A 20864-nucleotide genomic window follows, 5' to 3' on the forward strand; every position below is an offset into this window, starting at 1 on the left:
AGGAACTTCGTTCCATTGGTGCAGGACCAATGGAACAGTTTTACCTACAAAACAAATAAGCAGTGGTGAGAAGCTGCAGCCATTGTGCGCAGAGGTGGCCTTCCAGCCATGCTGACAGCCCCTTGAAGACAGCCACTCACATCAGGCATGAGCTGTCCATGGCACAAAAGAACTCACTTTTGCTTCTGCAGAAGGAAGCAATCCCGCGCAAATGGCTCCCTAGCAGTAATGCACACAAATCCTGCATTAGCAAAGAAGCTCTTTTATTTTTTAGACGGAAGGACTAAGTTATTCTATTTAGCTAGCTTTGCATACAAACTTCCGAGAGCTGTCTTCAGATCATAAACTCTAGCTGTGCCCTGTGCTACGTAACAGAGCAAAGAGAGCAGAGTTGCAGTATGATCTCTAATAACCTACTTTGCAGCTCTTTGGTTTTCTTTTTTTCTTTTTTTTTTTTCTCCTGTTGATTCATTTTCACTAATGTGAGTAATGTTAGTTGACAGGTGGTGCTGTATGAGGAGGGATTGATGTCAAAGCCTAAGACTTTGCTATGCACTGGAAGATACGCACAAGCAAGCACAGGGCTTTTTCAACAGATTGGAACTGTTTATGATTTGATGGTTTATGATTCATATGCGAAATGAGCAACAAGAATAATCACTGCAGTTTTGCAAATTTAAATTGGATCCTGAATGTTGATTAAATTCTAAAAAGTGTTAAAGGTTATCTTGGGATTTTTTTTTTATTTTACTCTCATAATGTGTGTTACTGATAATCAAAATTAATAATCATATATACCACATTGGGCTCAGAGGCAGTCAAGTACAGAGTTTCCAAATGATGACAGCAGTCCATCCTTGCCGTGATCTTCTACTGCTTGTTTTTCTCCACTTATCTGAACACAGATGAAAAAAGAAACAGCTAGCCGTCCTTCCCACACAACAAGCAACAGACAAAAGACAGCATGCCCTTTAGCAAGGTACTGCAGATCAATGTGTTACTGCAAGAAGAACCACAAGCACCTGAAAACACCTATTTCTTGTCATACATTATTTTGAATTCAGTATTTTAGTTTTATCTTGTTCTTCTGGTTATCTTATGCTGTTGTTATTGTTCCTTAGTGTTGGTTTGGTTTAAAACAACTTTCTGTTTTGAAAAGCCTGCTTGAAAGCAGCACTCCTAAGCAAACACTGCTGTTCTAGAGTATGCAGCTGCAGTCGCTCAGCGTACAGAAAGCGTCTGAAAAACTAACTTCCATCATGTGGATTCTCAAAAAACCAGGTCTCAGCATGTGCGTTTAAACAGCAAATATCACAAAATATCACATAAAAATATCACAAGGTTAAACAGGATTATTATTTACCTTGGCTGGTTTCATTCCTGCCATACCATCACTGCAACACACAGATGCTGAAATGAGAACCTGCTGATGTAACATAATTTGTGTAACATGTATAGTTCAATACTGAGCTTCATATACCCACATAGGAGTGGGCAGGAATCTCTGGGATAACTACATTCATATTGTTTGCTGAATACATTTGATTTTCACAACTTATACTTTGGTTTTGCATAATCTACATAATATTTATTGCACCCTGCAAGTACTTGAGCCTACAGAGGTAATACCAAAATTGAAATTGTTTTAATATACTGGCTCTATAGGAGTTTCTGATTGAGCAGCAGCTTTCAAAAGACCTTTAAAGGGATCTTTTGTTTTTTAATTTGGACACTGTAGAAGAGCTTGAATGAATTGCAAAAATTGAAACTATAGATTATATCCATGCATTCTCTCTCTCTGGTGTCATCGTTGGGCAATTTCAGTTATTCTAATTGATTTGATGCTAATGACAAATCAGTATAACGGGTTTTAATTTTTGTAAGCGCAAAACTGTACGGAGAATCTTGACTGGCAGAAATGAAAGCCTTCACGTGGACTTTCAAAATAACAGCTCTCAAAATATTTCAACTTCATATAGATAGGAATTTAGAGCTCTTGAGAGTATGTCAACAACATAATTCCTCATAATTAGATATCTCACAAATAGGAAAAAAGCACTTGTATAGGCAAACACGAGTCTGAATGGTAACACACTGTAGCCAAGTTGACAGCTATACACATGGAGGGAACATTACATGTAAGAGATATATACATGGAGGAACATTACATGGAAACTTCAAAGTAGATTCTTACATTGTCTCTAAGAACCATTCCTCCACTTTTGAAAACTTCTTTCCTTGTAATTCTTTTAGCTCAAACATAAATAAATAAATAAATAAATCATAAAATATCAACACGAAGCCAGGAAATGCTCTGCTTTCTCCTCATATTTTCCCTCATTATATTACACTTTTAAAGTTTTCAAACTAATATCGGAATTGATATAGGGTGAACAGCTCTTGCCTAATTTGTGAGCTGAATTCTTTTGACTGTTCAGGCAAACAAGCAGGATTTAACTGACACCTTGAAATGAAAACAACGTTGGTAATTGTAGACAATTTTCATTAAAAACAATAATAAATTCTTGAGAACCATCCGCTTAAAGAAATACAGCTTTCTGAATGCACTAAGAATCCTGAAAATGTCTCTACACAATATTCCCCCAAAAGTTGCTTATAATTTATATATTTGTATTACTCTTCCTTTCTTTTGTATATTTTGTGTTACCCTCCCTCCTTCCTTCCCTCCCTTCCCTCCCTTCCCTTCCCTTCCCTTCCCTTCCCTTCCCTTCCCTTCCCTTCCCTTCCCTTCCCTTCCCTTCCCTTCCCTTCCCTTCCCTTCCCTTCCCTTCCCTTCCCTTCCCTTCCCTTCCCTTCCCTTCCCTTCCCTTCCCTTCCCTTCCCTTCCCTTCCCTTCCCTTCCCTTCCCTTCCCTTCCCTTCCCTTCCCTTCCTTCCCTTTCCCTCTCTCTTTCTCTTTCTTTCTTCTCCACTAAAGACAAAGATCCCTCTGAATATCTGAAATAAAGTTGGGGACCCTTAATATAGTAAAGCAGGTATATATGTTATCTCTGGTAGATAAGGTAGAAAATGAGTGTTAGCAAAGTGAGTGAGTTGCCAGATAGTTTAATAAAAGAAAACCAAGAATCTTTATTTAATACCACTTTTCTGCCCAGCAGAACATACTGATGCACACAAGTAAGTATTGGGTCAGGTTATTCTGCAGCCATTTTGTTCTGCTTTCCTCTGAAGGATTATTTATTCCTCTCAGAAAATAGATGAATAAATAAATAATAATAATAATAAAATGGGTGCAGTACACTCACATAAGCAAATAGACCTCAGAAAGAAAACATATTTTTAAGTCAGAGAGATCACCTAGACACAAACCTCACACCTGACAATATTTGTCCACCACAATCAGATGATTAATACATCTATCTATAAAGAACTCGGTGAGTCTCTCTAACAGTACTATTTATGCCTTCGAAACCTCCTCCTCTCACATGGAAATTAGTTTGAGATTCTGTTCCTCATAACTTTTTGACAACTTACAGTATCAGGAATTATTGAAATAGATGAGAGAATTTGTAACGGCTAAATATTCTCTTCAGTTACTAATTTGCAAAACTTGAAGCTGAGATTGCATCTAAGCTAAGACTGCTTTAGGAACAGATTTATGGGATCAGAAAGCAATTAAAAAGGTAAGGAAGCCTGATATGTTCAGGCAACGAAAAATGCATGTAACAGATAAACAGTGAAGATGCAGTTTAATATGGTAGATTTAATATACAATATCAAGACGATTTTTAAACACAGACTAAATGTAGAATTATGCATGTAACATTCTGCTAACTTTTTTTTTTTTTTTTTAATTGTACTGAAATGGAATTACAGAATTTTAAAATTAGCGCTTTTATAAAACAAAGGAAAAAATGAAATGCAATTTGCAATTGAAATTATTTGCAGTATGTATCCATTTCTTTGGATGGATTCTTTACTTAATCTCTCTCTTTTTTTTAAGATAAGGAAAAACATTATCTTTCTTTCAGTAACTGATAACGTAAAAGTCAGTGGAGTTAACTTCACAGAAAGCAGTACTGGGTTCTACTACTTTTATTTCTGAACTCTACTCAAATTTCTGAAAAATAAACTGTATAGAACTGTCTGTGCTGTTTTCTTTTTCATAGGTGCTGAATAGCGCCTGTGAAATCAGGAAAACAAATTACTTTAACAATACTACTTACATGAGTAATGCAGATGAGCTTCTTCCCCGGAGTCATTTGTATCTATTTAAGACAGTAAGTATTGCTGAATAATGACAGAAACACTATGTATATTTTTAAAGGAAATCAGTAAGAAAAGAAAATCTACAGATTTATCACTTCTCCCTGAGACAATGCCTGGAGCTGTGCTTGGTTTAATTATTTTTAGGGACGTGATCAATCAACGTAGCAACCGCTGCACTGTATATCCAATACACTGAAAATCTAAGCAACTATCAAGCAAGTACATGCTGTAAAGTGTCTGTTAAATACCGATTAGCGCTGTGAAGCTGGAGATCCAGAAGCTGCTACAGCAGCTTGTCAGGCAGCTGCAGACCCTTGCAGTGCCTATATACCATTTTTTTCCCTAAATGCTGCAGTCAAAACAGTTTGATGTGAAATCATTTGTCATCTATCTTTATGCTTCTGCTGAACGAAGGCTAAAGCAGAGGGTGTTGGCATACAAAAGCAGTTTATAACTATGGAATCAGTAATTGTTTAATCGTGTAAAAGCAAAAGCAGAGAATGGACTAGGAGCTGTGAGCGCGGGGCATTTGGTGTGTCTGTGAGATGGGTCACGGTGTGAAAAAAAGGCCATCTTCTACTCATTAAAGTATTACCCATTTGAATGCAGAATTAATCTCCCTCTTACTTTTGTCGAAAGGATTTATGTGTTTGTACTGTCCATGAACCGACACGAGCAGCCACACACAGCTTGCTTGCTAAGCAAAGCAGGAAAAAAAAAAGAAAAAAGATATTTTCCTGTCATATCCTTTTCTTTCTTTCCTTCTTATTTTCCTTCCTTCTTACTTTCTCTCCCTCTTTTCTCTCCCTCTTTTCTCTCTCTCTTTTCTTTCTTTCTTTCTTTCTTTCTTTCTTTCTTTCTTTCTTTCTTTCTTTCTGTTTCTTTCTTTCTTTTTCTTTCTTTCCTTCCTTTCTTTCTTTATTCCTTTCGTTCTTTTTCTTTCTTTCTCCCTTCCTTTCTTCCTTCCTTTTCTCCTTTCCCTCTTCCTTCCCCTCTTCCTTCCCTTCCCTTCCCTTCCCTTCCCTTCCCTTCCCTTCCCTTCCCTTCCCTTCCCTTCCCTTCCCTTCCCTTCCCTTCCCTTCCCTTCCCTTCCCTTCCCTTCCCTTCCCTTCCCTTCCCTTCCCTTCCCTTCCCTTCCCTTCCCTTCCCTCCCTCCCCAGTTATGGATAGCTTTTCACACACCTGTATGCGTGCAACACCCAAAGCGCCCAGGAACACCAGAAACATCACATATTCTGCAATATTCCTCACAAGGCATATAGACAAGGAGAAAAAAACGTTAACCTCCCCCAACAAACATAACTGAAAACTTTTCTCCAAGGAATGAGAAAAAAAAGCTTTTTTTTTTTTTTTTTTTTTTTTTTTTTTTTTTTTTTTAATGTCTGTAATAGCAGTGATTGCTGGGCATCTGTTGTGTGTGCCCATTCCTACTCATGGACATTAGTGAACGCACAAGAGAAAGCAGGAACGTTGGTTCTGTTTTCATTGAAAAAGTAAGAGAAATGTGGGTTGTGAGGACTAATCTTTGCACGATTAGAAAAAATCCCTGCGAGAAAAATAATTTCAGAAAATGAATCAAGAACCAAGAGGCGCGACCCTTCCTCAGGAAGGCGGCGCCCGGCACGGCTCCGCCTCGCTCCGCAGCACCGCCGCCCGCCGCTGGGGGGCGTCAGGGCGCTTCCTAACGGCACCAGCGCCAGGGACGCCGCGCGGCCGCCGTCACCGCGGCAACGCCGGCGGGGCCCGGGGCGAGGCTCCGCCCCTCCGCGAAGCCCCGCCTCCGCGAGGCCCCGCCCTGCGGAGCCGCTCACCTGCCCGGAGGCGGCGGGCCTCCCACAGGAGCAGGGTGCGAGCTTCGCGCCGCGCCGTGCCCGCGGGCGCTGCTCCGTGCCGTCGAGCTCCGTTGACTGCCGGGCAGCGCTCCGCCGCGCCGGTAATTCCAGCAGTCCGGTTTTGGAGGGTGGGGCACGGGGGAAGAGAGCCCCACGGCGCCGCCTCCCCCCAGCTCGAGCTACACGCCAATGTCCTAAGGGTGTAAAAACAGCAAAAAAAAAAAGGAAAAAAAAAAAAGGAAAAAAAAACAATCGATCCGTAAGCAAACAGCGCGGTGCGCCCCGCCCCGCCGCACCGAGCCGCACGCAGCGCCCGGCCCGCCCCGCGCCTCGGGCACGCGCGCGGGCACGCACGCACGGTGCGCGCCCCCGCCCTCCCGCACGCACGCGCGCGTTCCCGCAACCCCGCGCCGCGCCGCCGCTCCCCGGGCCGCCGCCGCCGCCGCCGCCGGGTCCGCACGCAGCGGAGGGACCGGCCCTGCTGAGGGGGCGTGGCTGCGCGAAGCTTTTTTTTTTTTTTTTTTTTTTTTCCCTCCCATAAAGCAATTTTTTTTTTTTTTTTTTCAAAACTGACTTTTGCCCCTCCAATCCTCATCGCTCTCCGCGATCCCTCCCTGCCTGCCGCTGCATTCAAGTTTATTTATTTGCCTGCCGGCGCGGTGCGTTTTTCTCCTTGCTGCTGCTGCTGCTTCGGAGGGCGTCGGGCAGCAGCTGCGGGCAGGACCGCGCGGAGCCGCGTCTTTTCCCCGATCTCCGTATGTAATCCTCGGAGGGGCGGGCGCTTCTCTCTCCCCCGCGCCGCTCACGGTGCCGTCCTTCCGCAGAAGTTGATGTTCCCGGGACCGGACTCTGCGCTATCACCGCTGCGCTCCGGGAGGCGGCAGCCGGAGCCCCCGCGCCGGAGCGCCCGGCTCGGCCCTGCTTCTGCACTTCTCCGGGGCTTCGCTTTTTTCCACGCCCTCTCATAAAACAGTTTTTATTTCCATCTCCTTGGTTTCCACGCCGCAATATTTCTTGGATTGGCCGCGCTTTTTTTTTTTTTCCTTCCCCTTCTGTTTCCCTCCCCTTGTTTTTTTTTTTTTTTTCCGCCTTTGCTGTTGCTCAGCCCTTGGTGCATCCACCGCCCAGGAACAGGAAGGACGAGAAAACCACTCCACAAAGTCTCCTTCAAGACACACTGTGCTGCAGAACAGGCTCCCCAACTCCACCAGCGCAGCGAACAAACTCCTCAGGGGTTTTGCTCCCTTCCCCCTTCCCCCCTCCTTTTTCTTCCCCCCCCCCCCCTTCTTTTTATTTTATTATTATTTTTTTTTTCCCTCATTGTTGGTTTGGCATTCGAGCGGGGAAGGAAGGCACAAACTTTCTGCTGAGACGCACCGCAGCTCCTCGCCCCTCTCCCCGCCGCCGGCCCGCTCGCACCGCGCCGGGACCCCTCAGCTCGCGGGAAGACCTCGCTCCGCGCCCCGCTCCGCGCCGCCACCACCCCGCGGCGCCCGGTGCATGCCGTGCCGGGGGCTCCGCGCGGGACGCCCGGTGAATGCGCGCCGCCCGCTGCCGGGCTGAGCCCCGCTGAGCGCCGCGGCCGCGCCTCCCCGCCGGCTGCTGCGGCCGCAAGCACCTCGCTAGCTGCGGCGCGGCGCGGAGCCCGCTGCTCGCGGTTATCCCCTCCCGCTCCCTCGTGCACCCGGAGAAGGCTCGGTTCCTCCCACCCTCGTTTTTTTTTTTTAATTTTTATTTTTTTTACTTCTGCCTTTTTTCCTCCCTCCCCGTCCCCCCCAACCTCTTCCCAATTTTTCCGCATTCGTCTCCCCGCGATGCCGCACGTGGAGATGCTGCTGCTGGCGGTCGCGGCGCTGTGGGTGTGCGTGCGCGGGCAGGAGCCCGGCGCCAAGGCGGTGGCCGACCGCTACGCCGTCTACTGGAACAGCACCAACCCCAGGTACGCGGGGACGGGGACGGCGAGGGGGCGGCGGGGAGCGGCCGCAGGTCTGCCGCCCCGCAGCCCGGCGACTGCGGGAGCTGCCCCCGTTCGCGTGGTGGGCCGGAAAACTTTCTTTTCCGGAGGGCCGGGGCTGCGAGCGGCGGTGGGGGAAGAAGGGAGGGAGGGGTGCGGGGGGACCTTTTTTCCCCTCCCGGCAGCTCGGCGCTTCCAGCGCTCGGGCCGCGGGCGCCGGGCGGCTGCGCCCCGCGGAGCTCCTCCGACTCCGGCCGGGAGCGGGGAGCCGGCCCGCCGGCGGCCGCAGTCCCTCTTGAGGACGGAGCGCTGCCCCGCGGCCCGTCGGGGCGGGTTGGTGCCCGGTCGGGGAGCGCGGTGCCGGCGCTGTCGGGAGGAGCGGCGCTCAGCCCGCGCCCCGCACCGAGGTGCCCGTGCCCAGGGGGCGGCTGCCGCGGGCTGTGCGCGCCGCTGCACCAACCTTCCGGGGAAAGGGAGGTTCGTGCAATTTTTCTGGAGTTTTCCCTCCAGGTTAGTATCGGAAAATCGCAGCCCCGCTCCAAATGTGTTTGGGTAAAAAGTCACCTGGGGATTACGTTTTTTGCCTTGTTGCAGTACGTGCGAGCAGACTTTTTTTTTTTTTTAAACCTGTCAAGCCAGTCTAAGTAAATTTGGGGCTATTTTATCTTAGGTTATCTCTTTTTTATGCCGCTGATACCGCTGTTTGGTTTAAGATTAGCGCATTGATTTTTGTCACAGGTCATGTTTTTTAATAGATCTGTGTCGCCTGCAGAAAACTCCCCTGCTCTGTATTCCGGAGCGGCCTCAGAATAGGTGGCGGAGGAAGTTTCGGGCAGAATAATCCAAGTGCGCAAAGGCAGCAGTCTGTCCCGTGCTCCAGCGCTGCCTTCTGCTCTCAGCGCCGCAGCGCTGAACGGTTGGCGCAAAGAGCTCGAGACAAAAAGCATTTACCCGAAGTAGCAGTCGAGCCTGGGAGTGATGAGCATCTGCAGTTTTAAGTCTCTACGTTTTCCTCTCTTTATGTCTGCTTCTTGAAAAAAAATAGTTCGTGGCAAATAAGATGAAAAGTTACACCTAGCAGCACCACCAGTCTCAGAATTTGCTTGTCTCTCGAAAGCAGCTTTTTTTTTTTTTTTTGCTGCGGTCTTTAGGCAAAACGAAATGTTGGAGGAAAAAAAAAATGAAATGATATTCACAAATCCCACTGGGCAGAAGCAGGGTTGTTGAAAGAAATAGGTTTGCCTAAATGATCTGCACATGTTGCTGGCGTAGCAGCTAAAAATAAAATGCTTCAAACGTAACCTTACATTCAGGATTTTTAACTTTGCGGTCCTGCGTGTGATGAGTGCACGGAGCTGCACATGGGCAGCGATAGGGGAAGGGACGGCCAGCTCTTGTCTGGAAGGTAGAGTTGTGCACTGGGTGGATTTGAAGGGATTTTAATAAGTTTAACGGTATTTTACCAGTGTTAATGAAATCTGTTCTTAATCCAGTGTTAAACATCAGCAGACTGTAGAGAAAACTTAGTTTTGTTATGCTTCCAAATAACCGCACGAAGGCTTGATCGCAAGATGCTGTGAAACCTTCCCATTTGAAAACAAACATTTATTTTTCTCTTAAAACGTTCACTGCCCTCTCACAATGGAAACATCTATCTGGACGTGCCATGTTTATGCCTGAGTTAAGGCTATGAGAAAGAGCAGCGTACATTTCCCCTTTGTTTTAAGCAGAGTGCCTCCTAAGTTACATGAGCGCTATAGAAAAGCAGGCGAATGCCTGGTGGGTTTGGTGCAGGAGACCCGGAGGGAAGGGAGCGCTTCTGAAATCGCTTCATCAGGATCTGGGGTGAAAGCAAAATTCAGTTTGGTTATCAGCACTTTTGGGTCAGCTAGCAGTGCTGTAGGAGCAGCTTCACAGTGATTTATCTGCCTCCAGAGATAGGCAGATTCAGAGAGGGACGGTCTGGTTTTGTACACATAGAAGTAAGTGGGAATGCGTGCAGTGAGATAACAGTTTGAAGTGGGAAGGCAAAATATTCTGTCATTCCTCAGCCCCTAAACGCGGCCAGCCTGCTTCAGCTTACCTCCTTATTGTGTTTATTCAGAATTAACAAACCAGCGTAGGACTAATTAATTCAGTTTAAGAATGAAATGCTGATGCTGTTGATAGTGATTAAAGGCAGAGTAAAGAGAGGTTTTGTGAAAACATTGTCCAAGAATTCCGTAATGGTTCAGTTTACCTCAGATACCATCATGTTTAGTTTTCCTAGTATGAAACTCCAGCAAATACACAGAAAGATCTCATCCTTATTAAGAGACACAGAAGTGAGTTGATGAGCGGCCCATTTTGAAAAGTGCTCCTCGTGTGAACAGTATTTTGGTAAAGAAAGTGGAGCCTGCTAGTCCATTAACAAAGTTGAGATTACATTTCTTGAAAAGTTGCCAAAGTTCTGCGAGAATAATTAAAAAGTACCATAGGATCATTACTGTGAGCATGATGAACAGAAAGTTGTGTATTCTTACAGAGCCTGAGTCTGTCATCACAAATAATTTAAGCCATATTTTCTGGTATAATTGCCAGCACACATGAAATGCTGTAAATGGTGTAGTCTGATGCCAGATGAGTTTGAGCATTAGGCTTTTGAAGTATAAAGTATAATACAATATGTTTGGTTTATCTTTTTTTTTGTGTGTGTGTGTGTACTGAAAATTATTCATTGAGTAAGCTTGTAAGTATGTCTGATATTTTTGTACTTGTATTGTTCGTGGTCTCAGAATTAGGCGTACATAGATTCTAATCATCTCCTTAATGTCTTTCAGTGCTGACTGCGTATATGGTCTTACACAGAAGAGCAAAGTATTCTTGTTGCAGAATATTCCTCTGAATCCAGAGTAGTTTTGGGAGTTTGGTAGTGGAGCATATGCATTTAATCCTGATAGCCGCTGTCCTTGTAATGAAAATCCAGCCAAAGTGCTATGCACCTGAGCCAAATTTTGAAGCGGTCTACTGGCTTAGCACTTGCTAGTGCTTTTAATCTTGTCAAAGTTCAACTTGAACTGTTTGTGGTAATTATTACATTTTTCTGCTTGCAGGACTGTGTTTCATGGTTGCGGTTTACATGTAGGTATTTTCCTCCAACTTATTTCAGTGGCAGGTTCTGTAGCTTTGTAAATGGTTGCTGGTTTCAAGGTAGTTAAAAATACTTGCAGTTCGAGTCTGGATGACGGAGAGGCCAAACCTCATAGTCTCAGGAAAGCAAGTATTTTTTATTAGGAGTATTATTGGATTTGGCTGTATCTTATGCAAGAAAATGGTGTACAAAATTACATCCCCAGAAGAACTCTTACAAAGGCATGGGATGCTGATGTATGTTCTTTGTGTGTGTGGACATCTGTTTATGTGGATAATAAAACTGAGAAGTCATTTGCTGATTACAGAATTTTGTACAGCAGTAGCATTTCACATTCAGTTGACTGGCTCCCGTTACTAACCTGGATGCCATATTTTCATCACCAGTGGTAGGCTTTTTGTTAAGAGAGATACTTGGGAATCGCTGAACAGCAAAAACAAGCGGATACTTCCGTAAATGCTCTGCATGGAACAGCGTTTTCCAACCTGGATGTTTAAAATCAGGTGAGTTTTGTGGTTGAGTGGATAGGCACCAATTCTGAAGGGCATCTGACTTCGCCGAGGTGCACTGTGTGTGCGACACACCTGAGTCCTGCTGCAGTTGGTGGGCGTGCAGACGTGTGTGAGTGCTGCCCCAGTGCCACAGCACAGCACTGGCACTCTGCCTGGCTGCCCCGCGCTTCTCGGGACATGCGAGGAGGACCAGTGTCCTCCCATTGCTCACCTGCGATTGAAGGCTTCATCCCATAATGATTGTGTACGCTGAGGTAGCGTGACTGTTTTCTTGTTTGCTTTCCATCTTGGAATAGTTCTGTCTGTGTGCGGAGATGAGGAAACCAGGCAGTTGGAATAGGAGAGAGGCCATTGCCTTTATGAAGAACAGCTAAGAAGCTGGGGCTGAAGAGGGCAAAATCGAGGCATTGGTTTGGCTTTGGTATTCTATATCATTTCTGTGTGCCAAAGAAAGCATAATACCCCTTAAGTACTCGGAGCGTATAGCTTATGTTTTGAAAGCGTTTTATCCGGCAGCTTGTTTCAAGAACTGAAAGAATCTCTGACTGATTTATTGTAGTTAAAAGATCAGTACCAGAGCCTTCGATTCTTTACGCCCGCTTTCTGTACCCTTGGTAGTTTTGCTAACGCTTTGTGTCTCCAAAAGAATTCTGGTGTTTATTTTAAAAGTGGATTTTTGAGGGAGTTGGAAGCATTCTATGGAAAAACCACACAAAGAACAATAGTTTCACTGGTTTCCACCTTCTTGTGAAAGGCACCTTGTTAAGTGGTAAATGGCCTTCATGAAAAGCTTCTTACCAAGTCTTTCTGAAATGCACAGAGTTAGGACACTTTACTACCCTTTCTTCTCCCTTTTGGGGAGGGACTGATGAAGAAGACCTGTCCTCTTCTCCTACCCTTTCCTCCCCCCCTCCCTGAGTAGCTGTGACCCAAGCAATCAACCAGCCTCGTGCTGGGCTAAGAAAGTAAATCAATGTAATGAGTCCTTCAGGAGTCACGATCTTTGTAGTCTTATGGAGCATTGTGTAATATGTGTGTATGTTCTTACGTGAACATGCATGGCATCCAGTGAATGTATACGTATGTATGTATAGATGCATATGAGTTGCTCTGAAAGTAATGCCTCCAATTTGTTTTCATGGAAGCTACAACAGATACAGACAGCACAACAGTACTATTTGATAGAGCACATTCTCTGCTACAAAAGGCTGTTTTTCAGCCCAGTCACCAGCAATTTTGCCAGCTGTGAGCAAGGGCCTGAACACCGAGCTTGTAAATTCCACATCAGGGGAGGTGACCCACTGTCACTGCCACCAATGCTGAAACACACCTCCCACTACCACATCACTTGTGCTCACGTCTGCTGTTTAATCTCCATCAATGTTCAGCAAGTGTTGATGAATGCCACTGGGTGCAGTTCTTTCTGCATGGAGGAATTCTGTTCCACAGCTTTGCTCCATGTACACTTCGGTCTTCGGTGCCATTTTGTCGTCGGTGCCATCTGTCCAATGGCAACAACATGTAACAGAGTATTGGTGAGGAGGTTCAGCTTCTGCTGCTGTACCACCAACCAGCAGCCTCTGATGTTGTGGGTCGACATAATAAAATAGGAGGTGTTACTTTCGGAGCAGCCTTTGGAAGCATGTGTGTTTGTATGCATTGAATTGTATCACTAGACGGTGGTGTGGCATGGGGCAAAATCACAGTTGTTGTGTGGGAATGAAATCTCTAGAATTTTTAATCTGTAAAACCTAAACATTCAGATGATGGATAGCTTTAGAAACTAATTTTTAGCTCTCATCTTCCAGCGTAGATCTTTTTTTGATTTTAAAATAAAATAATAATAACCAAAAAAAAAAAAAAAAAAAAAAGAAAAAAAAAGATGGAGATCCATGTTTTGATTGTTGGCATTCTTCCCTTTGTGCTGTTTCATCTCACGCTGGCAGCCCTGAGGCCGATGGTAGCCAGGTGGGTTGGTGCCCGAGTATACAGACGTAACTTGACACAGAGATTACAGGCATGTGCTTTGAGAACTCTCTGTGCTTGTTAGAGTACCTTGTTACTGCTGCTGCCTGAAGCTGCCATGTCACTGGGCAGGGTATGGCGGGTTGCAGCGTTAGGCTTCAACAAGGCGCGTAAGGAAGGCTGGTCATTCTGATCTCCTCAGAGAAGATGTTAACAGAGACACAACCTTTCTGAGGGGAAGAATGAGGAGTTCCTCATAGCTCTGAGATGCACCTGTCCTACTTTGGCTCACTGTTAGCTTTTCCGATTTTGCAGGTCGAAGAGAGGTGTTTCGGAATGGGGATTTTCTTCTCCTGCTATCCAGTTCTGAGCATTGATTTTTGAGGGATGTCTTTAGTCTCTTGATTAAACTAATCTTCCAGCATTTCTGAATGGTGTAATTCACTGTGGAGAATAAAGGGTCCTGTTTTGTTTAAGTTTTCTTTGCGCCTGTGCTTAAAATCAAGTCAGTCAGCAGCACAGCAATATGATGAAATGGAAACGTCTGGTTTAAAATAAACAGACGTGTTGCTGGAACTTTCTGCTTTCTGGTGATATTACAGTTATTGTGAGTAAACCCTGCTGTAATGTAGTTCAAAATAGTTGATTGGAAGAGGAGAATCCTCCGCACACTGTAAGTCTTCCTTGCCTTTGCTCTCTCTCCCTATTCATTGTAGTCTCTACAGGCTCTTAAATTATAGCTAAACTCATTTAAGATGGTAGGTATTATTTTATAAAATGCGAACATGTACAGTTGTGTGAAATCCTCTTTTTTAAGAAAATGAGCTTAAAGTGTTACATCACGGAACCGGGCACGTCCACTCACATGGATTTTTAAAAGTGATTTGTGTTCAAATCAAACATTTGAAAATTAGAAAAAAAAAAAAGGGGGGGTGGGGGGTGGGAATTGAGATTCTATTTTGTTCCTGTAAAGCATTGTGGTTTCCAATAACAGAAAAGGAAAAAACTCTTGTACATCTTTCATTTGGGAAAGCGTCTTTCATATTTTACCATTGACAGGTTGATGAAAATCCACTGTTAGGTCCTGGTTGTATGAAAAAAATGAGTTTGTGTATTTTTGACTGCTGCAGAATTTGGGGAAAGAGGTGCCTGTTTTCTCTGATGTGATAGGACTTATGTGGCCATTTTTTTTTCTGTTTAAATGCATGGCGGGTAAAAATGCTGTCAAAAGGGAAATCAACTAACGAGAAGATACACAAGAGCCCTGTTAATTAGCCAGATCTGCTTGAATTGCTAATATTGGCTCCTTACATCTAATTCTTCAGGTTTGGCGATTTTTACTTGAAAAACCTTGATGATTATGGATCTTATTCTGCCACTTGCACTGTAATCTGGTGTAAGAATTTACCTATCCAGACTGATGTATGGTATGGAAAAAAAAAGGGATCATGGGGTTACGAAACCTCTGTGTACAATGTTAGTAATGCTTTACTGTTTATATTTGCTATTCCATCGCTGTGCCAGCATTTTAATATAATAAGGAATTGTTCAAAATTAATACCTTTAATAATAATAATAATGATAAATCCCGCGTGTTTATCGTTGAGTAACTTTCAGTTTTTTGGTTTTGTTCTTATTGGACTCTTGAAAATTTGCTTGTTATTTTTTGTACACACCATTTTTTTTTTTTTCATTTTTTATGTCGGTGATTAAATGGTTTTGGAGCGCAGAGGGGGTATGATTTGGTAGTGAATCATTTGATGAGGTGAAAATCTGGAGTGTGAAATACGTGTTCTTTCATCACTTCGCTAGAATATCCTTTTGTTTCATTCTTACAGATAAAATTTAGCCTCATGACATTTAAGAAATGCGTACTTTATTATGATGTATTTTATGCCAAAATTAGTGTCTGCTGCATAGCATGAGCATTCTTTATTCATTAAAAGAAGGTAATTTTTCCTCCCCAAGCTGATGTCATATTTTGCTTGTGGGTGGATGCTGGTCAGTGGAGGCATATTCGTGTTTTGTGGTTTGTTCATCAGGTGCAGTTGAGCACTTTGGCCTTTCCCTTGTGGGTAGCAATGAAACTACCTTTTTTGCTTTTGTGGACTTCAAAGTAGTGCTTTTCATTTTCTTATTACGGTTCAGAAGAACTTCTTCCTTCTCTCTATGCACATTCCTTAATCCCATTATGTAGTCTCACAGGGAATCGTTAAGAAATACATATTAATTTTTATTACAGTTCTTGTGCTGTACACAGGATTTTTATTTTTACTTTACATTGCTTTTAATTTTGTACATAAATTTGAGTACCTTATATCAATCTGTGCCAATGAAGCTGGAGCTGAATGAATTCTAAATCTTTTCCTCAAAACTAGACAAAATAATTCCAGTACACGGCTATGGTTTTGCTGGTTTGGTAGTGCTCTGTGAATAATATCTAGATGTATTTTTTTTTTTTTTTTTTTTTTTGTAAGGAGGCTGGGAAGGAAAGTAAATATTTCACCTACTGGTAGATTTGATAATGATCTTTGTGGTACAATTCTCAGTTTGCTCTGCTAGTTTGTCAGTGTGAGGTGAGGACTGCTAACAGCTTTAATGATGTTGGCTTCCACAGAGTTGTTAAAAAGTTGCTCCAAAGGTATTTGCTAATTAATGTTGTTAATGAGGAGGAAAAACAGCTGCATTGGGGTTTTTTTCCTGCGTGTGTGGTGGTTGTTTTGTTTTTTTTTTGTTTGTTTGTTTTCTTTTTTTTTCTCCCTTTAGTTGATGTCTAATCAAATTTTAAAAATAGACATATATTCATACAGGCAGGGTGGTTTTTAGAGCAGAAGTTAACAAAGTGGGATCTATCAATCCTCTTCTCTTTCTTATTGTTTCCAGAAAAGAAGGAAATAAAGAGAGACTCTGGAATTTGAAAGTATTGACCTTCTGACACACACACACAGCATGGTCATTGCACTGGCACATAGAGTGCCTTAAGCCACCGTAATGGCAAACTGCATTTTTCAAGTTACTGATATAAGAGCCAGCTGGGTGGGGGATGGAGAGCCAACATTGACTCTATAGCTATTTGCAAGTTTCCACTTTAGAGCCAGACAGCTTCACTTTTATATTCCCAAACTTACCACTTAGGAATAATGTTGCTTTGTTCGATTTAGCCAGGGATTTGTGACTGCTACATAGACTTAGTACCGTTTGGTCCAGAATTGTGTGGTCATTCTTCATAGAGATCTGCTTCACAGAGCAATTTCATTCATCTGGTGGTGGGGGAGGGATGAGAAACAGTGAGGGGACATTCAGATATAGCATTCTTCAAGGAAAATATGCACCCACATTAGCTAGTCCCTTTTTTTAAAAGCTTTTTAAAGATGAAGGCAGAGATTTGGATTGAGTATTTAAGAGCCAATTCAAACTCGTGTCTTCAGAATACGTGTGATCTCCTAGATGGGCTATCCATGTGTAGTCTGGAAAAGAACCTCAAACTTCTGTACTGAAAAAAGCTCTTCTCCCCCTCCCCCCCCCCCCCTTTTTTTTTTGTATTTGTTTACAGTTATTGCTCCCAAACACTTATACATCTTTTTATAGTTCTCTCAGGGCTTAGTTTATTAAAAATTAGTGATCCATCACTAAGCGGGGTACAGTACAAATACTGGTGCTCCCAAAAGGGAGTTTTTGTGCCAAACCAGACGAAATAATAGGGATACATAAGCTGCCAAAAAGCGTGTCTCCCAATTGCTAATTAATCAGGCGAAAAAGCACCTCAGCAACTACAGTTGAATGTGGGACAGACTTGTAAATATTTAATAAAGATGTATTAGGGAACATAATATCTTTCTGTTTCTATGTAGATATAATTTCTCTTTTAAAAAGTAAATAAAAATGTCATCCATGTGCCAGAGTTGGGGATTTCTTTTATGTTGATGGCGCTGTCACTGGATAGAGCTCTTTGAGAAAACTTCTTGCTGCTTTTGAGCAAAAAAAAAAAAAAAAAACAAACCATTTTGCCAATCCATTTTTCTTGTGTGTTTTCAAGTTGATCATTGTTGGTCATAATATCTATGACCAATAAGTAAAGCTTAGAAAAGCTACTTAAAAAAAAAAACTCAGTAATCTGAGTTAGTAGGTGTGGGGAAAAAAAAGAACCATTGCTATGAATATCTGGTATCCAAATCTGCCAATCACTCTTGGCACAGCGCCCATCATGGTCGCTGTGCCCATAATTAAATGCCTGTCATTAGTGTATTTTTCCATAACATTTACAATGGAAAAGGCAAGGGGTCCTTCCAGAGCTATGGCTGTCAGGGGAACAATAAAAACTAATTACACACTCCGCTGTCACCATTGTCAGCTCTGCTTTTGGGGGGAAAGAACATGGAAAGTGTGTGCCTAATAATTATATATATAAAATTACATATATACAATACCCAATTGGGGAAACTCAGTCAAAGTGAAGTGACATTTACTTGGAAGTTTATTATTCCTGTATTCGAAAGACCTTAATTCTAAGGTTGTATTTTCCCCTCACTTATGCCTAAGTTGCAAGCACTTTTCCCTTTGCATTCAGTCACTTCTGCCTTTCTCTCTTTCTTTCTGTCTTGCACACTTATGGTGAACTGAGCTTTCCAATGAAATTGCCTGGATCAAAGCCGGTGTTTCCCTGCATTTATTATGTGTGTGCAAGTCATCTTATCCTTTGTGCGCTTTTCTTTGTTGGATAAAAAATGTTGAATGAAAGTACCTGCGGATAATTTTGCTTGTTCAGCTTTTTTTTGGTTTACAGTCCCTGGTGTGCAGGTCATCCCCAGTGGAATCAGGAGGGTGACGTTTCTGCTGGAGTGTGTGCCAGTCTTGTTTGTCAGTGCACAGATATTTCCCAATGTAAGCGCAAGTGCATAGCTAGAGAGTGAATTATCTGTAGAACTCTGTCCTTAAAAACATTGCAGTAGTGAAGCTGTGCCGTCGCACTAGTATTTACTAATGTTTTCCTTCTGTAGTTAGTAAAATGAATAATTTATTTAAGCAATTTTTTTTAGCCCACAGATTTTAAAAAAGAGCTCCTCAGAGCTAGGTTTTTGAATACATTCAGGTGTGCAGAGATGCAGACAAGAGTGCGTGGGGTTTTTGAGACTGCTTGGTGCCTGGCTGCCTTAGATTTTATTTCTGCCATTTTATACCTGTAGGTACTTATATAGTCTTCAAAAAGCAGTCCCTAAAGCTCCTCGAGGAATGCAATATAAATAAATATCTTGTTTTTAAAACATAGCTGAAGTTAGGAGCTGATGGGTACTAATGATGAATGGAATTCCATTTATTGGTGTTGCATGATCAGTGGATGCTACAGGGTCTAAAGTTCTTGTGTTTTTGTTTTGTGTTTTGTGGTTTGGTTTTTTTTTTTTTCTTTAATCCATCGTCTTTTATGTTCTTTTGCTGTAGTATTTCAGGCAGTGTTCAACTCCAGCCTTCAGAGGTTTGGAGCGGACATGATTGAGGTGCATTTGTGACTGGGTGGTATGATGCACTAATGGTTTCAGTTGTCAGGCTTTTTGTGAGGCCTCGCAAGCTGTGCGAGCCAGGTGTGGGGGGACTGGTCTATGGCTATTTGCCTCCAACTAATGATCCTTGACTGAGATTTCTTGAACAGCTTCTGCTGGGTTGGGGCTTTCAACCTGAGGGTCGCAGAGATGAAGCGCACCCAGCGGGTGAATGGTTACTGTGCCTTGGTGGCTGCAGGGCTGGGTGCTGGGTGTCAATGGCTGTGAGCAGACAGGCAGCAGCTGTACGGGGCTCCTGGTGCATCAGGACAATTTGGAATGTGCTAAAAAAAAAAGGTTGCGAAACTTAAATTAGTCTGATACAGCAGTGCAGAATTAGGAGGAGATAGAGGTTATTTGTTTTCCAAAGCAATATGTGATACACCACTCTTTCCTAGATAATGCTCTCTAAAGACTAGATGGATTTTGTGAATGTCCAAATACAAGAGAGCTTGTTCTTCGCTAATGTAATTTAAATATTGTGTTCAGGAAGTAATTCTCTCTTTTGTGAAAAATAGAACACTGGTATTCCACAAAAAGTTCGTGTTTTGCCAGAGGATTCTACTGCTCCTTGCAAATGTAAACTCTTTAATATGATAAACATTTCATTTGTTACTTTTAAAAACATATATATATTTACCAAAATTTTAAGATTTCCCCCCCTCCCCACTCCCTCTCATCCATCACTGTGTTCTAACCTGCTAAGAGAATAAGAAAGCATCTCTTCTTGAAGCATTTTGTTTAAAGGAATATCAGATATTGCCTTTTCCTTGATTTCCAGTGGACTGGAATGTCCAGAGGATGGAGAATGTCTGAGATGGACTGAGGATGTCAAGAGGCTGTGAAATACAGCATAAGGACCGAAAAACACATCTTTCAGGAAGTGGCAGTGTTTGATTTAGAAAGGCATACATTGATTATATAAACCTCTTTTTCTTAATTGAATCTCATTTAAAAAAAAAAAAAAAGTTCTAATTCTTAAACTGAATACATGGTGCATACATTTGAAATTTTACCATATTTTGTAGTCCGTGTGTCAGTAAATCCAGTTAAAGAATAGTGGACTCAAATTAATGTTATCTGTATGTATTTGTAGTGTGTTGTCATCAGGGTTCACAGAGATCTTTGAAGTTGATTTTTTCTGATATTGTAAGGATATTGTATGAATTTTAATAGGTTAGTTTGTTGAGTTCGCAAACCTTTTAAAGGATGCACACTCAATTTTATTGAGGAATTTACACTTTAAAACCATCCCCAGACAAACTATATTTACAAAAAAAAAAAAAAAAGGAACATTTCCTGCAGAGAACACGATCATTTTGTAACATGCGTAATAGCATAATTCTCATTTAAAAACATGAAATATAAATCAGTCTCTTAACACTCCGCAAAAAAGTTGTATGCAGATAGCTTGTTTTCTTTACTAGCAAAAGTTCAGTGCATTTGCTGAGTATAAAGAGATTCTTCATTAAAATAAAAACAAAATAGAAAGAGTGTTGTTATTCACGGTATCTTTAATCAAGGTGGTATGAAATTTCTCATTAAGGTTAAGATTCACATTATCATAACAAGTGACAGTGTAGGTGAAGAAGGAAAATTAATTAGAGGGGTAGATCATGCTTGTTTCTCATTATATCCCGGCTATTCATTGCATTCAAATTCTAAGCAAACCTTTTCTCAATAGAAGTTACTTGCCAGGGACACTTTA

At 42.6% G+C, this 20864-nt stretch overlaps 2 protein-coding genes across 3 annotated transcripts in view; one reads left to right on the forward strand and one right to left on the reverse strand.

The window, feature by feature from the left end:
• Positions 1–5604: 5604 nt before the first annotated feature.
• LOC149912675 (uncharacterized) lies at positions 5605–7862 on the reverse strand. The gene is made up of 4 exons (XM_090131876.1): positions 7842–7862; positions 6636–6915; positions 6041–6255; positions 5605–5775 (listed from the first exon to the last, which is right to left on the reverse strand). The coding sequence occupies exons 1-4, from the start codon at positions 7860–7862 to the stop codon at positions 5605–5607; spliced, it is 687 nt and encodes a 228-aa protein (XP_089988002.1).
• The window catches only part of EFNA5 (ephrin A5), a 203676-nt gene continuing 190437 nt past the window's right edge, over positions 7626–20864 (forward strand). For both annotated transcript variants that reach the window (XM_031605036.2, XM_090132137.1), the window contains exon 1: positions 7626–8000. In XM_031605036.2, coding sequence (XP_031460896.1) covers positions 7876–8000 — 125 coding nt within the window. In that variant the 5' untranslated portion in view covers positions 7626–7875. The remainder of the gene's footprint in view (positions 8001–20864) is intronic.

Source organism: Phasianus colchicus, chromosome Z (assembly GCF_987193195.1).
Source record: "Phasianus colchicus chromosome Z, bPhaCol1.hap1.1, whole genome shotgun sequence".
NCBI lineage: Eukaryota > Metazoa > Chordata > Aves > Galliformes > Phasianidae > Phasianus > Phasianus colchicus.